The sequence below is a fragment of the Lolium perenne genome, chromosome 1 (assembly GCF_019359855.2).
Source record: "Lolium perenne isolate Kyuss_39 chromosome 1, Kyuss_2.0, whole genome shotgun sequence".
NCBI classification, from domain to species: domain Eukaryota; kingdom Viridiplantae; phylum Streptophyta; class Magnoliopsida; order Poales; family Poaceae; genus Lolium; species Lolium perenne.
Genome location: NC_067244.2, coordinates 211,010,612 through 211,028,564, shown reverse-complemented (window position 1 = coordinate 211,028,564; position 17,953 = coordinate 211,010,612). Strand labels below are relative to the sequence as shown.

At 45.9% G+C, this 17,953-nt stretch overlaps 3 protein-coding genes across 4 annotated transcripts; all 3 read left to right on the top strand.

The window, feature by feature from the left end:
* Positions 1-7,554: 7,554 nt before the first annotated feature.
* On the top strand, positions 7,555-10,142 carry LOC127322905 (protein BUD31 homolog 2). Its single transcript, XM_051351310.1, has 4 exons — positions 7,555-7,685; positions 8,304-8,431; positions 8,540-8,727; positions 9,744-10,142. The coding sequence occupies exons 2-4, from the start codon at positions 8,338-8,340 to the stop codon at positions 9,897-9,899; spliced, it is 438 nt and encodes a 145-aa protein (XP_051207270.1). The 5' UTR covers positions 7,555-7,685; positions 8,304-8,337; the 3' UTR covers positions 9,900-10,142.
* A 904-nt stretch (positions 10,143-11,046) lies between these two features.
* On the top strand, positions 11,047-12,138 carry LOC139834064 (uncharacterized). Its single transcript, XM_071824448.1, has 3 exons — positions 11,047-11,210; positions 11,433-11,556; positions 11,743-12,138. Exons 1-3 carry the CDS (start codon positions 11,047-11,049, stop codon positions 12,136-12,138), a joined length of 684 nt encoding a protein of 227 aa, XP_071680549.1.
* Positions 12,139-14,155: 2,017 nt separating this feature from the next.
* Positions 14,156-17,092, top strand: LOC127322888 (uncharacterized). Of its 2 annotated transcripts, none has more exons than XM_051351308.2 (4): positions 14,156-14,342; positions 14,432-14,883; positions 14,977-15,298; positions 15,731-17,092. In XM_051351308.2, exons 1-4 carry the CDS (start codon positions 14,226-14,228, stop codon positions 16,907-16,909), a joined length of 2,070 nt encoding a protein of 689 aa, XP_051207268.1. In that variant the 5' UTR covers positions 14,156-14,225; the 3' UTR covers positions 16,910-17,092. The 2 variants fall into 2 exon arrangements, with proteins under 2 accessions (XP_051207268.1, XP_051207266.1); XM_051351306.2 differs by having other exon boundaries at positions 14,971-15,298.
* Positions 17,093-17,953: the final 861 nt, after the last annotated feature.

Sequence of the window (17,953 nt, the reverse complement as noted above, 5' to 3'; positions counted from 1 at the left end):
CAATTATTTGTATATGGTAGTGCAATTATATATTCAGCTAGATTTTAGTTTTCTACCTCGCATAACAGCTTTTGTACTTTTGCAAGATATATATTTTGCTGCCGACTTATAGAGCATGCAGCAACATGACCTAGTTGCTTTAGTTTGCCGGTCAACCTGGTAGAGATCTCATTTTGCCAGTACTTGATGATTTATTCCTCCGTTACTGAAATTATTCTTGCCAGTACTTGATGATTTATTCCTCCGTTAGTGTAATTAGTCTCCAGTCTTGTCCTCTGAGCAAACCCGCTGTGTCGTCTCCAGTCTTGTCCTCGGTGTCGGCTAGCCAGGTGATCCGGCCAGGTCCAGATCCGGTTGACACGAAGAACCATATGTTAACTGGATCTTGGATCTTGGAATAGGCTATTGCAAAATCCGGGTGTTTGATCTCCTCCATGAAACATGTGTTAGCTAGGGCGCATCTAGTGGTGGCTGGTGTGGCCTGGCCAGGATCTGTGTGAGTATGTTTTGGTCGCCGAAAACGCGGTGCTGCTTCGGATCCATCGGTGGCGTGGTTTGGCCGTGTTTGCCAATACTTGAAGATCCGTTACTGAAATTATTTTTGCCAGTACTTGATGATTTATTCCTCCGTTAGTGTAATTAGTTGTTACATCTTAATTGCTCAATATTATTTATTCCAACATCTGTTGTTTGACACATTCAAGATTGGTTCCTTGTAGGTAACTGATCCGGCAATCGATAGAACATCGGCCGAGATTGCATGTACACTTGAGAAGAAGTTGAAAGCAGCTGCATCTACTGCTAAGAAGAGGAAGGGTGCAAGTCAGAAAGACACTGCTTAGATATTGTCATCAGATTACTGCATAGTTACTGTCAGTGTTACATAATGCAAAACTGCTTAGACAATGCCTCCAAAACTGCAAAGTTATGCATCTGTGCATGTTAGTACTGTAATGTGACCACTGTGATTACTGCATAGTTACTGTCAGTGTTACATAATGCAAAACTGCTTAGACAATGCCTCCAAAACTGCAAAGTTATGCATCTGTGCATGTTAGTACTGTAATGTGACCACTGTGATTTGTTATTAGTACTGTAATATGACTTATACCTTAACTTTGACCAAATCTGTGCCTGTTAGTACTGTAATGTTATTAGTACTGTAATATGACCACTGTCATGCTTGTAGTTTTAGGGGCATTTTGTTTTCTAGCTTGTAAAGACATTTAGAGGCACATCTCAAACTACCTCTAAAGACATTTAGAGGCAAATTTCAATGTGCCCCTGAAAAACTTTAGAGGCAAAACACTAAGTGCCCCTGAAAACCTTTAGAGGCACTTTTCAAACTGCATCTAAAAACATTTAGAGGCACTTTTCAAACTGCCTCTAAATATATTTAGATGCACTTTGCAAACTGCCCCTAAAAACATTCAGAGGCACTTTCGAAACTGCCCCTAAAAACATTTAGAGGCACTTTCGAAACTGCCCCTAAAAATATTTAGAGGCACTTTCCAAACTGCCCCTAAAAATATTTAGAGGCACTTTTGAAACTGCCCCTAAATGTATTTGGGGCATTTCATTCAAAGTGCCCCAAATACATTTAGGGACACAAGCATCCGGGGAACTTTTCATAGTGCTCCTAAAAGTAATTAGGGACACTTTGGCTACCTATTGGGGCACTTTGAAGTGCCCCTAAATATGGACCGTACAGTAGTGTTCTGAATTCTCTCGAGTCTAGACCAGGTCTCTTGTATGGGGAGATTCCGCCACTGTACCACGTAAACAGATTCCACCATAGTTCACGGCCTTTGCCGCCCACCTCCCACCATAATCAGAGCGCCATGCACTATCACAACTAAAAGTAAGGGAGCAACTATGACAATGGCTCATTTGAATGAGAATTAACTTATTTCTCACTCACATGATGTCATAGTTGCAAATCCATGGGTAGGTAACGGGGGTAAAATTGAATTGCAACTATCGTGCAAACAACTCCTCTCCTGCAACCAGTTGCAGCATATGTACAACTCACTGGCCACATGAATCACGGTCTAAATCTGATGGTTCAAGAATTGAATAATGAGCTCTAACTTAATCCTTACCCGAATGAGAATCAGCAAAACCATAAATATAAATATATTTGGCTTCAACGCTGAAAAAACAAATGATGAATTCACATTTTTTTAGCGGATCAAACAGCTTCTACATGTCATGTAGTAGACAGGTGTCCCAATTAAGAATTGCCTTAGGATTTTTAAATATTCAACTGATATGTGATTACATAAGAACGTTAATTACTTCCTTTTTTAATTTAAGGTCAATATCTGAAGTACGAGTGTCACGCCTTGTTACTCTCATAACCGCCTTGTCAAGTCATCACTGTCACACCAAACACCGTGGAAACCATCCTCAACAATAACTCGTACACACATCCTATAGAAGTTAAAAACTAGTGCTGGATTCAACCAATGCTTGGTGTCGTCCCCCTTGAGGATCAATCATATGTCTCTTGTATCCCGTACGTTGTTCGGTGAGAAATTCCTCCGCTAGCTCATTCTCCCAAGTGCCTTCCACACTCAGTGATATGCGAGTGCATTCTCTAGTGATCCTCCTCGTTTTTTTGAAATGGATGAAATATCGCCCCCTGCATCCTTTGGATGAAGAGGGTGACAATACACCCTGTATCCTTTTTTATTAGATTAATAGATGATACCCCGCGCGTTGCTACGGAATTTTAGAAATAAATTTGTTTATAATATAATTAGAACATATGAAGAATCACCTCAAGACACAATATATATTTAGCGTATTGGGTGTACAAAAAGTTGTTCGTGAGGTGAGCCTAAGACAACCCTCAGATTTTTCTTACCATTAAAAAAAGGAATTTTAACTTGGCCACTAAGAACAATGTCCATGAGAAAACTTGGAGCACCTCATTTTCCATTCGAAGTTCGAAGTTGATTTACTACATACACTATATGCTATAATAGGCGCAAAATCTATTAAAGAACGGTATTAAAAAATGATTAAATCTTATTTAGAAATTAGCCAAAAAAGAAGAAGGAATTTGCATATTTCAACAGAAAGTAGAAAAATAAGCCAAAGATTACAAAAACTTCAAAAAGTAATACTAATCATGGGACCAATATGTTCCTTTTCTGATAAATGGCAGAAGAGTGATCCACCAACTTGAATTCTTCAAAGAAATAAGAAATGTTCATGTAGCAGGTTCAGCGTCAGAGTCGAGAAGATGCAATTGAACTCCCTAAGATTTGGGGGATCTTCAGAATAAAATGTTGAAAGCAAGCTCTTGAAAAGATTAGAATCTTCTTTTATTGTTTGAAACTCTCCTGTAATATTGTACAATTATTTTAATCTTGACATATACAATATTTAAGTTGGTAAAATAAAAATATTAATTGGAATAGGAGTAGGTGTGACATACCATGCAAAAAAACTAAGTTGTAGAAATAATTTTAGTACGATCAAAAGGAACAAATATATGATGCTACCAATATTTACACAACTATTCATTCACAACCATTCTCTTGAACGGAGAATCTGATATTAATTCACAAAAATACCTGCTGGCTACAGCGGTCTGTCTCACGTTGACCCTCTTAATTTTCTTCCCCGTGAAGCAGTGTGCCCTTTCTTTCTGAATACAACGAAAGTATCCATGAGTTAACAACAGATTGTGAACTTTTTCTCACACGAATCTGATATGGGAAAGCTGAAAGGAGGAAGAAAATGAAGCTAACTCCATAAAATGTTAGTAGACTGAAGCTGTTATTTTGCTGATGAAATAATTAACTTGGCTGCCTGTCTTCAGAAAATGTTAGTAGACAAAAGCTTCTGCATGCAGGAGAGCAGAATTTGAAGAAAAGCGCTCACGTAGAAAGCTCGAGACGAATTAACCAAGAGAATCTGAAGAGCCGATACTTTCTGGTGACTGACTCCTTAATCATGCGATCTAACCAACAAACGAAACCCAAATAAGTCATAAACACTACAGCGCATGAAACCACCAAAGAGGCAAGTCAAATCTGCAAAAATCTCCTGCAAAGGGTAAACCATGTGGTAGTCATGCACGTAGACGAATAAATGTAAGAAAGAAAGTCGCTTGCAGTTGCGGACTCCTCCAAACCTCATAGATAAAGTAGAGAGCTCGTCGACGCCGGCGTGGGAGTTGGATTCGCTGGCGCCTGGTCGTACGTACCTCGACTCCTCGAAGCATACAAAATTACCTGGAATATTGCATGCCGCTGCTTGGTGAATCTCCGCCATGACTCCGCAACGGAGAGGACAAAGTTCTGTTGCCGTATGGAACTATGGATAGGCCATGTAGAAGTAGAGGTAACAGCAGCCCAGACCAAGCTGATCAGATAGATAATCAGGAAAATGGTACATGCGTGGATGGAGGAGGCCAGAGAGAATGATGGGAATGTAGATGCGTTGTGCTATGGTGGGCATATATAGGAAAACAACTAAGAGACGACGGCTGCTCGGCTGCCCTAATCATCATCTACTGTTTCTTTTTTCGTGGAGCTATATGGAAGAAACTGGAAAGGCAGCAGTCGCTCGGCGCATTAAACACGCTCGGCCTTTTCGTTTCCATGGAACAGTAGCGAGAAAAGCACGGATGCATGGTCTGAATAGAAGCTCTTGTGGGGACGGATGACAGCCAATAGGAAAAATTGAGGTGACGTGGCATAGCTGCATGTTTAGCAAAATAAGTTAGTGGGGATGAACTACTTAGTTATATAGGATTCACAAAAACTTACAAGAACAATACAAAAGATCAATCTCAAAGCAACCTTACTATACCTACAGTAGGATGAAGAGGGTGACAATACACCAACTCACATCATCCAAAAAACTAAATGTCTTCCCAAAACCACCCAATAGCAGATGAGAAGCACATCCAGTCGAGTAGACTCTCAATGCACGCCAACGCACACGCCACAGAAGTTGCTACCGCCGTCTTCCTCGACTCCATCTTCAAGAGAGATCATCGCATTAACCTTGCAAAACCTGTCGTCGCTGCCACCATGACGCCAGGCGGCTCCACCATCCTGCACGCATACATCATCCCACATCTGTCGTCGATACCCTGCAGCACCATGCCACTGAGACTCAGCGCCAACAATGTGGTAGATGAATACCACTCCACCGACATCCGCCAACATCCAGCAGCTGCTCCAAAAACGATGCCCCAAGAGGTAGAACGACGCAGGGCGCGCCGCCATCGTCCGATCCGGGAGACCCGGACCTAGGGTTTCCCCCGGAGCAGCACGAGTGAGAGACCGCAGACTGCGACGACGATGCCTTCAAGAAGGTAGCGGCGCGACACGTCGCCATCGTTCGCCAACCGAGGTCGGAGCATGGTTTTCACCGGTAGCCGCGCATCCCCAACTCGACGAGTGTATAGTGCCAAGACGGGCAAAGATGACGCCTTCGACAAGGTAACGCCGTCGACCGATGCCGCCATCATCTGCCAAGACCGAGGTCGAGGCTCAGTTTTCACCGGCCGCCATGACACCCCGGACTAGATCACCATTGCCAGAGACCTGTGTGAGATCCCATGATTCCCCACACAGGACTACCAGCCTGGCCGACCACCTCCAACGAAGAAGATGACCACCACCACCATGCCCGGGGCTGCTGCCCCATGTTTCCTCATGACGCGAGAGATGCCCACGAAACGCCTCACTGCCGAGGAGGCAGAGGCACGACATGCAGATCGACGCCCGACCCGACCCAAACGGACCAAGATCGGACCCGATCTTCACAGACGTCGCCCGGCCGCCGCATGCAGATCAACGCCATGGCCGTCGCCTCCCTGCACCGCCGCATGAAGGAGAAGCCTGGCCGGACGCCGCCGTCGTGCCCTCCGGTCGTGGGGGCGAGAGGAACGGCCGCCGACGCCACGCCGCATGACTTTGCCCGGTAGCGCTTCCGGCGATGGCGGCGGGGGAGGGGAGCGCCCTAGGGAGGACGAGGGGAGGGATCCGGCGGCTGGGCCCTGGCACGGCGCCACCGGCGCAGGGGGAGAGGTTAGGTCATGGGGGGAGAGGTTCTCGAGAAGCTTGATTCCTCCTCGTAAGTACAGTTTCCTTTCGGGTTCTCTTCCCCCGCTATAGATTTTCTTATCCCTGGATGATGAATGTGGATGTTGCACCATAGAGAGAGTGACCTCCTAGGGGAACCCCATTTTGCCCCATCGATATCCGAGATGACACCTTTTTTTAGAGTACCCGGGATGGCACCAACTGCACGGAATGGCTATTGGGTCACTCCGATTGGGCTCCATATGTATTCGTAATGTTGTAATCTCGAGTGCTTTTGCTGTGAACATACGAGTGGCATGCTGCAATCACTATTGGTGTCTGCTGCAAGTGTTATGTCCATGTTGTAAGTGCCTTTTGCAATTAGGTCTTCCATGTTTTTCTCGAAAATTTGCTGCAACCTATGGAATCTATTGCATTCACACATAATTTTGATGCATGGGCGTGTTTGAAGATCTAGAGTATTTTTCTTTTGTTACAAACCACATAGAAAATGCAATGAAAATGATGTTGCAAAGCGGGATATTCTGCTAAAAGGATTGGTTGGCTTAGAATCACAATCTTAAGTTAGATTAAACGGGTTTCAAGGTGACTGATTTTATGGATTCCCCTAATGTTCTAACAAAAAGAGAAAACTCCACATATTATATGAGTGGAAAAATCCCAAATGCCGCCAAAATATCCAGGTTCCAAATATAGTACATACTCCCTCCATCTGCAAATAAATGTATGTTTTTATTTTTTGGAAGTCAAATATTTTCAAATTTGATCAATTTTTTTACACAAAAAGAGCAACATATGTGCATCAAATAACTATATTATTAAAGTACATGCCAATATGAATCTAGCGGTATCAATTTAGTATCCTAAATGTTGCTACTTTTATCTAGAGAGTTAGTCAAAAATAATAAAGTTTGAGTTAGGACATGTCTCAAGGTACCTTTATTTGAGGATGGAGGGAGTATTTGTAACTTCCCTCGGTTGTCTGAGCGAGATTCACAACAAAAAATTTCAAAACCCAGCCAGTTTCTTGTTCAACATTGATAATCTTACCCTTAAGGTGAATTGTGATGCTTTTGAGAATGTATTGAGATGATAGCGGGATATATGAAAGAGTGGTGATGTACCTACGACATTTCCTACACAATTTTGGTACGGCATTTCCTATATGAAAGAGTATTTTTGCTATTTTCATACTGAAACATATTATGTAATTTTGAGTTATATGCATGCCAAAACCTGCAATACATTGCGAAATCTAGTACGTTATGGCAAATCCATCACAAGTTACGGTCATCTTTTCAATAGTGTTCCAGTGGTATATTTGGAAACGAAAAATCCTAAGTGGCATTTGAATTGTTTTAAAAAAAGTCATTTGGAGACACGGATAGTCTTTTTGTGGCCCCTATTTGTTTTTGCATAAAATATTTTTTTAACCCGTACACACGGGCCAGTTCGAAAAAAATATTTATCGGGCCGGGTAAATACGGCCCTCCCCAACAGTAAAGCCGCCCGCAGCCAAGATCCAAACTTCCCAACGCATCTTTCTCCTCCTGCCGGCTGCCGCGACTGGTCGTCGAACAGTCGCCGCCCAACGCCGGGCATCGAAGTTCGAAGGTAATCTTCTCTCGCAGTCCCCCACCCCCTCCTCCTCTCTGCTGGATTGACTTGGAGAGGGGATCCGTCCGGATTTACTTTTGGATTTCTCCTGTCGTCGACGAACCCTAACTTTGCTCCGACTATTATTGGCAACATAATCCGAAAGAATCCCTATGATGTATCTTCTAGCCTGTCTAGTTGAGGGTTTGTTTGGCTGGGTGGTGATTGTTCGGAAAAGCTTCTTCAGACGCTGCGATTTGGTGTCTGGATGCTCCAATTCGGCGTTAGGTCTGACCCAGAATCGAGTAGCTTCTGCAGTCCACGCCTGAGATGCTTGATGAGTTCTGTTACGCGAACTGGACAAGCCCAACTAGCATGTTTAATTCGTTTAGAAGCTGTCCTACTAGGGTTCCTAGCACCTGGGTTGGGAGATACGCAGGGCTCTCTATATGAACATGACACTTTATGGCACAGTAGCCGTGCCATACATATAGGGCTTTCAGATAGTTCTTCTACCACAGGATTGTACTGCCAGCTCTTGCCTATGCAAGGGTGCAATTTGTAGATGGAAAATACTATCTGATTTACCTGATAAACATTTTCTATTTTGATATATATGCTCTATGTTTCCCATAGGTTTTTGTTCAAGAAGCATACTTCCTGGAACAACATGCCTAAGATAAAGACGAGCCGTGTGAAGTACCCTGAAGGATGGGAGCTTATTGAACCAACTCTCCGTGATTTGGAAGCCAAAATGAGAGAAGGTGTTCATATATGTCTAATCTGTAGTACTTGTAGGATCTTTTTTTTCTGGATCCATATATTGCTATTTCCTGTTGCAGGATGGTACTAATGTGATTTTTCTGTTGCAGCCGAGAATGATACACATGATGGGAAGAGGAAGTGTGAGGCCCTCTGGCCAATCTTCCGCATTTCTCATCAAAAGAGCCGTTACATATATGATCTCTATTACCGAAGGAAGGAAATAAAAAAGGAGTTGTATGAGTTTTGCTTGGACCAAGGTTATGCAGACAAAAATCTGATTGCTAAATGGAAAAAGGTTGGTAGCCTGGATCATTTGTAGGAATGCTTTATTTTGATGTTTTGTATCAAGTACCAACTGTAGTGGATTCTTTTCTCCACTTTGCTGTTCGCTGGCATTTCGGATGATGCAATCATGTTCCAGTTTCAGTAGATTACAAGCATCTTTTCTTTAATCATCCCCACCACCAAACCACCATATTCGAGTGGAAAATTAGCAAGAGTAGTTAATTCCAGATGCAACTTTCTTACACACTGGCTTCACACAATCACACCTATTTTGCACACTACGGTCTTATCAAATTGAAGTTGGTAATATATGTTTATTGTATAAATGTAGGCATCGTTTATTAACTTGTGAATGCACTCCCCTGCTTAAAAAGTTAGACTAAGACTTATGATTTCAGTCAAACTCAAAACAGAAGTGTCTCTGCTCCTAACATGTGAAAGTGTAGAAATTGCTTGAATAGTTAGTATTTCACGATGATTTCTGTTACTAGTGCGCTCTTTTAACTGGAGTATTGGCTAATTTGGGTTATGTTCAGTTCTCTCTCTAGTTTTGTATAAGCACTAGAGATTTACCAAGTTGTGAGGCTAGGGTTACCATGTCATAGCTACGTCGTTCTTATACACAGGCATATCAGTTCAAAGCTATTTTCCAAATCTCGGCCTTATCAAGTCAACATTAGTACAAAAGTGTCAATATCTAAAGAATGGGAGCATTACTCAAATGAAGAAGTGCCCCTGCTCCAAACTGTGCAAGTGTACAAATTATGTGAATATTAAGTATCTCATTATTTTTTTTTTTAAAGTGCGCTCTTTTGACTAATTTGCTAGTAATTTGGTTTGGTCATCTTAAGCTCTCTCACTAGTTTTGTACGCACTTGGAAATTTACCAAGTTGTGAGACTGGGGTAACCTTGTCATAGCTACTTTTTAAAATTTATTTTTCTGTCGTATCTACTTCAGTATTGAGCATTAATTCAACATTCTGATTGCTCACTCTTAACTATCTTTTTTCTCGAGTCTATTGCAGCCAGGTTATGAACGCCTTTGTTGCCTCCGTTGCATACAGACACGAGACCACAACTTCGCAACCACTTGTGTCTGCCGGGTCCCCAAGCACCTCAGGGAAGAAAAGGTGATAGAGTGCGTCCATTGCGGCTGCAAGGGGTGCGCCAGCGGAGACTGAAGTTGGCCAACTCGCGGTTGAGAATAATCTGAAACTAATCGCTCGAGGATGTTGTTTGATTTGATCCCTGGTGAAAACAAGTACCGCATTACCAGGTGATCCGTGCAATTTGTGTATTGTAAACTCTTGGGCGGGTGGTACGTTTGTAATTTAAGACCCAGTTCTCCGACGTGGAAGCTCGTAACTATACTGATAACATGCTACCCTGATCTTCCATAATGGATACTGTACTTTGTATTGTTATAGCTGGTTGTTGCTGCTTTTATGGGCAGATTTTCTACTGTCTCGGCTGTGTTTTCTCACTTTCACATGTTGCGCCATGGACGCGCTGCCTCTGCCTGCGCAGGTGGCATGTTTCAGAAGATGATGATTTCTGTCGCGGTACCGAGATGCATACTTTGCGGCGAACCAAGGTTTGGTACGAAGCAGTTTGGACGCGAACTGTAAAAGTGCAGCAAAGAAACCGTAGTCCAGGACTCCCATTATTAGCTTATTATACAGAAATGTCTACGTTACACGGTTCACGATTGTGTGGAGTACATAGAGCTTCCGTTTTGTTTTGTGCACGACGAGTTGACCCTTGACTAATGGATCCAATGGAAGTCCTTGGAAACGGGAGTCGGATCCAGGGAAAACGCGCCAGTCAAGGCCCGGCTTTACTGAAGAATGCGCATCTCACAATGGATACAGTTTGCGAAGCATGTTGTTACATACGCCATGTGCAGACTTGTGTGGCCTTGTTCTCGTATGGTGCGTTGTGTAGCGCCCCCGCACAGTTGTGTAAGAGTATCTCCACTCGCCCCTGCCCCTCCCCCAAGCCACATCGGCGGTTGGCGGGGCGCCAGATGGACGACATAATGCCGCAGGCTAGACCTGTTGGTGAGATTCCAAGAAATCTCTTCCAATCTCGCCCTCTCAACCCCAGAACGGCCTTCGGCGAGCCACATCGGCATCGCAACCACCCCTCGCCGCCGTTGGTTGGTAGTATCCGATAGACACCCCATCCCTGCTGAATATACTTTTCCACTTCCCCGCTCTACCGCGCCGCCCATCACACCGTCGTCCCTCCACCGCCAGTTGCCTCCCGTTCCCCGTCCCCACCCCGCGTCCACCTTGCACGCGAGGTGTTCGACGGCTTGCCAAGGCGATGAACTTCGGCGACGAGGAGGTGACCGCTGCTCTGATGGACAAGGAAGCCGTCGGTGACGAGGAGCATCTGTCGATCCTTGCCGCCCTCTTGACCATGATCGCCGAGGAGGATAAGCCGAGGCTTGGTGGTTTCGCGTCGGGGCGCCACAAGAGCAATTCGAGGTAGAGGATGGAAGGCTACTGCTTGCTCTATCACGACTACTTCACCGATGATCCATTGCATGATGTCATTTCCCGCCACCCGTTTCATGATGAGTAGTAAGCTTTTTCTAAAGATTGTCGAGAATCTAAGGGAGATCGACTACTTCAAGCTGAAGAGAGATGTCGTCGGTTTGTTTGGTTTCTCTACTATTTAGAAGTGCACACCATTGTTTGCATGTGCAGCTTCTGTAGAGCAATTATCACAGTGTTTGGAAAGAACTGTCTGCGCACACCTAAAGCAGAACACCTCAAATCTTGGCACAAAATACAGATAGAGGATTTCCTGAAATATTGGGAAGCATTGACTGTATGTACTGTGCACGGAAAAACTATCCATTTGCACACCAAGACATGTATAAATGTCACAAAGGATCATGCAGTGTGGTGCTTGAGGCAGTGACATATCAGGATCTCTAGATTTGGCATGATTTCTTCGGTATGGTAGGATCACGCAATGACATTAATGTGTTGCAGTGCTCGAATGTTTTAAAAGTTTGTTGAAGGCAATGTTCCTCCTGTGCAGTTCGAGATCAATGGCCATCAATATGATAAAGGGTACTATCTGGTCGACGACATATATCCAAGATGGTCAACACTTGTGAAGATAATCGCAAACCCTGTGTCTGAAGATAAGAAAGTTTGGTTTGCTCAGCAGCAAGATGCTTGCAGAAAGGATGTGGAACGGGCCTTTGGTGTCCTACAAGCTCGATTTGCCATTGTCCGCTACCTCGCTCTTACCTGGTCGAAAGATCATATGTGGGAGATCATGACTGCCTGTGTGATATTTTACAACAAGATCATTGAGAGAGAGCGGGAATTCTTAGTGTTCGACACTGAACCGTATGAACGGATGGGTCCTCTTGCAGTTTTGATCACGATGTGCCGCTAGCCTTATGCTATTTTTCTCGCCAGGCCTAAAGAAGTTCGAGACACAAATACTCATCACCAACTGCAAGATGATCTGGTGGAGCATCGTGGATCCGCAAAGCTGCCGCCTAGTTTATTTATCTATTTTTCCAGTGTGATCCAAACTTATTAAATTATTTGTGTAATTTTTTGAACTTATACTATTTTTTTACTATGCTAAACTTATTTATTTGTTAAACTTGTAATAAATTGTTGTAGTTCATTTGTTGTTTCAAATTGTAGAAAAAAAAACCCGGCTGGGCGTCGTATAGGGGGCCGTATAGAGAGAACGGATGAGCGCAGGCTACTCCCCAAGACCGCTTGCCCGCTCCCCCACCGCCCATTCGTGCCAAAAAACAGCGATGTCGGACGCCGTATAGGAGGGTGGGGGGTGAGTGGAGATGCTCTAAATTACGCGTTAGCACCAATGTCCTCAGCTGTGTGTGGCGCGAGCCAACCCACAAATCAAGTCGGTTCAAGGGTATTCGCGCGTATAGGAGGCCCAACCCAGCGGTGTGACGTAAACGGACTGAGGCCGTGAACCGGTTCGCAAGGACCCATTTCACATCTAAATTGGGGATTAAAATGTGGTGGCGTTGATAGTGTGCTCTTCATCTTATCATCCTCGGGTCCTTCCATTAGCGGCACATTCACACTCACCTCTCCCCACTCCCACGTGAATCCCGCCGACGCAGCTGCCCAAGCCCTAGATGCGATGGAGGACACTGCCTTTCCAATCATCACCATCACCCCCGCCCCGCCTCCCTGGCCTTGGCCGAGACGAAGAAGAGCTGATGGTGCAATACCAAGAAGCGCGTCGGCCGGCGATTTAGTACCAAGTCACGGTTTGCCAAAGCCAAAGCCACCTGAGAGAAAGACGTAGAGCTCATCCTAGGCCTTTAGGCCGAGGCCAATGTCGACGCCAAAGCCACCCAGGCTGTTATCATGATCAAGCAAGAGGCGATCAACAACACCATGGTCGAGGCTTGTGTTGTCGTTGGCGCCTGTTCGATGAGCCCGGTCTCATCCGTGAGCTCATGACCAACACTTCGACTCCAGTTGCCAGCTCTCTCGATGGAGCTGCCTCACGTTGCCAAGCACGCTCGCGCGCCGTCCCAACTAGGTGGCTCCCATTCAATGTTGATGGAGATTTTATCCATGTCAGACAACCCGGTAATGTCTTCCCACAACCTCAACCGCACTCATGTGGCCGACGACTCAATGCTAGAGATGGAAAGAGGCCACAGACGATCTCCGCCACCAACATGCCTGCGCCCCACCAACTGTTTGAGAAAATGGCAGCCCAGCGCCGACCCTGTATGATTGCAACATGTCATTTATCCGTCCATTTTCATGTCAAAATGTCTTGTAATGTGCAATAGTTGTGTAGGCCTACTTCGAGGATCTTTTAAACTTTGGTTGTTACAATGGCTTATGAACTCTGTGAGTGGCTAATTAATGAGAACATATTAGCTATTAGTTTTTTGGGTGATATTTCCATTTGGACGTGGTATGCCAATTGGATGAATAGGAAAAAGGGGGCATAATAAAAAGGATTTACAACATTTAATTTGCATCTTGATTTGTGCTAGTCATGAGTTATAAAATAAGTTTCAACTGAAATTTAATCACATCATTTAGAACAAAATTAGTTCTGAATCGACTAAAAAGTCACAATAAAATGGCCAGCCTGAATCAAAATGCTTCATTTCCTATCACCCATCCGATGCAAACAAATAAAACGGACATTTGGTGTCTAAAATAAAATACTACTCTAGATCAGAATTCTAGCGGAGGCACCAACCTGAGCTGACACAGGCCGGTGGTGGTGGTGGTTTATCATTACTACTGCCTTGTCGATTACGGCGGCCACGCACTGCCGTGAGTGACGGTGGGCCAAACAAAGCACCGTCGTCACGTGACTTCCGGCACTGGGACGATGGTCGGTCGCTCGCTCGGAGTCGGATAGCGAAAGCAAAAGCGTCCGGGAGCACAGAATCGCGCCGCGTCGCTTTGGAGCCCCTGGCCCGGAAGACCACGCAGCGGCAGTGACGGCGGCAGGTCGTCGAGATGGCGGCGGCGGACGCGACCACGGCCATGACCATCGACTTCCTCCGCGCGCGCCTGCTCTCCGAGCGCTCCGTCTCCCGCGCCGCCAAGGACCGCGCCGACCAGCTCGCCAACCGGGTACGTGTGCCCTGTGCGCTCTCCCCCCCTCCCGCGCCGCGCATTTCGGTGCGCGCGGCATTCCCGGATTGACTCGTCCGTTGCTGCAGGTCGCGGAGCTGGAGGAGCTGCTCCGGGCGGTGACGGCCCAGCGGCGGAAGGCGGAGCGGGCCGCCGCGGACGTGCTCGCCATCCTCGACTCCCAGGGCGTCGGCCGCTTCTCCGACGCCGCGGATTCCGGTTCCGACGACGACGGCGCGGGTGGCCCCGAGGCCGCCGAGCGCGGGGGTGGCGGCGAGGCCCGCCGGGAAGCGGAGGATGCGCTGTCGGGCTCGGAGCTGGGAGGCCCGGCCGGGGCGCCGCAGCCCGGCCCCGGGGGTCTGTCGTGGAAGGGCCGAGCCGCGAGCCCTGACTCGGACCGACGGCAGCCGCCTCACAGGGCTAGGCAGCGGCACGGCCATAGCCACAGGAGGAGCAGCTACTTCCGCTCGCTCGCCGCGGATTCCTCGCCCAAGTACCAGCCGGGGCAGTCGTGCCGGAAGATCAAGAGGAAGGAGCCGAGGTACATTGCTGAAACTATCTGCTTACTGTTTGCCTATATATAGCTCTGCGTTGCTCATCTAACATGCTGCAGTCATACTGTTTGCAGTAACAGACTGCAAACTGAAGATGAGGATGGCAAGGACAATGCTGCTGAGAGTCTGGAGGAGGAGGAGCAAAAATCAGACTGTACTGTCTGCACCGACGAGCAGCATGATTTGGATGGTGGTGAGGCGAGCCAAGATGGGCGAGGTTCTTCTTCTGGTGATGGGAGAGTTCAGGATGGCAACGAGAGGTACACCGTGGAGTATGAGAAGGACGGGGAGATGGAGCGGGTGCTCGAGAAGCAGGCTGAGCTGATTGGGCAGTATGAGGCGGAGGAAAACGCTCAGAGGGAGTGGGAGAAGAAATTCAGCGGCAACCGAGATTCAACTTCGGTACGTGCTGCCATTTTCAGTTAACAAAGCCCTTTAGTTTGAATGCAATGGTTATTGTGCTAGTTGTACCATATTTACAGATTTGCCTTACATTTTGATGCCGTTTCATAAAGATGTATAATCTGTGTTGAGAACTTGAGATGGTGGATTTTGTGGTTTCAACAACGGGTTGATTTGAGCATTTGATTGATTTGGTAGCCATGTCAAATTGCTTGTTGAGATAGCAGACTGCAATTTACCATGCTTGCCCTTTTACTACTTTGAAGCCTGCGTATTAATCTGGTCTGGAATGATTGTTCTACTCCTAACATGAAAAACTTTCTGTCAAATAAACCAAACAATTTGCTTTTACTTATTTCAGTTGCTGAATAGAAAACTTAAAGAGCTTCTGTTTTTGTTGTTTGACTTGTATTTCTGCATTTCAACTTCCAGGATGATGTTGACCGGGACAATAAGTTAAACCAGAATGAAAAGGCTTGGGAGCTGAGGGGCAGAGCTGGTCAGGTTATGACTAAAGACGTAGTTCCTGAAGAGGCACAGTCAAGAGGTAAAGATCTGTTTGGAATCAACAGTCCCTCGGAATGTTTGTTGAATGGTTCTGTCTCTGGCTTGTCATCAAATGTTCCAGAAGTAAGGGCTACTGGGAAGTGCAAAGAATCTGGTAATGATTTTGGGTGGGCTACTCCAGTAGTTGCTTCAGTCGATAGTGAATTGCATGCCAGGAAGGATGAGCTGGTACATAGAAGTTACACTGAAATTATTGATGGGAGTGGGTGTAGTAATCTTGGAAGATCTGCTTCTTCACCACAAAAAGACTATACTAGCATCCCAATCGCAGGACATAATAAAGGTCAAGGAGATGGAAATTCAGATAGTGGTTCAAGCTACCATGCGAATGCTCGCCCTTATGAGCACTACATAACTACACCATCAGTTGGAAGCCCTTTAAGCGATACTCCTAAAAGTAAAATGTCTGAATGGAGTTCATCATGCTTTCATAACCATACTGATAACCAGATTGACATGCAGCCGCATCAACTCTCAAGTGATGATATTGGAGGTGTCCTAGATGCCCTTCAACATGCCAAGATGTCCCTCCGAGAAAAGCTGAGCAGGGCAAGTCCACCCAGACAGGACATGTTGGCACTTCGAGCACCAGAGGATCACTACATAGAGGATGATTTACAATTCAATGACACACAACTTTCACTTTGCATGTCTCTTAGCCAGGAAATATTGGCACTGCCAGTGTCAGGAGGCTACCTAAGCAGGATCAGTTTACCAGGTGATGATGCGAAAATACCAGTTAGCTCTTCTGGTTTGTTTCGGTTGCCAACAGACTCGTTTCCCCAAAACGAGGTGTGCTCTACTGATGGCTATGGCTCAGAGTTCAGTTTGGTATCAAGTCAGCAGACCATATTTTCAAGAAACCCTGCTAGTCATATGATGCCAACTTCATCTCTTTACCAGCATGGTTCTAGTATCTCACCAAATCCATATCATGATCCTCACAGTTCAATGTTATTGTCAAAGTCTGCAAAAAGGGATGCTTCTTTCATCCCACAAATTCGAAGGTCTAGCGACGATACAAGAAGAGGAATGCCTTCTTGAGATGCAGGTATGCTTACCTAGCATGGCAGTGCTTACAATTAGTAGCTGCAGCAGCTATGCATGATTAGGGTCCCAATAGTCTTTAAGCTAGAAGCTGTTTGTTGCGTCGTATGGTTTGATAATGATGTGTTATGTCGTATTGCTATCCAAGAAGGAAATGTGTTTATAAGCAGCCTTGGCTTCTCTCTTACGCCCTCATGAGGTATTACAAATTGTTTGTTTGATGTCAGCGAAGGTAAAGTTGACATGGCAAATTTATCCTATAAATGAAGTTTTCGCCCGTTGGTAAGCAAACTGTTTTATTTTTATAAAGAAAATATATTAATACCAAATTAAGGGAATATATTAATACCAAGATGATATCTATTACAGTACACCTAAACTCTACAAAAACATAATGATCGGAGCAAGTCTAGCCATTAAAGATGCATACAACCAAAAAAACAAAGAGAACCAAAAGAAGAAAAAAAAAAGCAAAGACTTGTAGCACCACCAATGATGACGACACCTCGATAGCATAGAAGTTTCTCAAAAAATGATGCCTCTAAGAAGGAACCACTGCACAAACACCTTCGTCATCTGGTCTAGCCAGCAAGGTCAGATCCTAGGTTTTCACCGTGCAAAAGGTCCAACCTCCGACAATCCCTTTAACAAGGAAATGACTATGGATTCACCGCCCCTGCAGCGCCTCCCTGGCTGATGGCTCGGCCATCCGCCCGGCGAGGCGGCGCCGGCTTTGCTCGGCGCGTTGGGGCGGGGTGGCAGCCTTCCCTCCTGTTCCTGGTGGTGCCCGGCCATCTGGAGGTGTCCGCGGTCGCTGCGTTCGAGCTGGCGCTGTGGGCGTCAGATCTGGTCTACGCCGAGATCTGACCTGCCGACTCTATCGGCAGCGTGGTTGGTGGCTCCTGCGGGATGGTGGCGCCGCCGTCGCGTTGGAGGTGCTTGGGCCAGCGGGTTTGCAGGTCGACGGCCCTGTGGTTTTCCTCGGTTCCGTTCGATTGTGTGGGGTTGTGGGCTCTAGGTTGCTCCGGGCGAAAGCCTGAC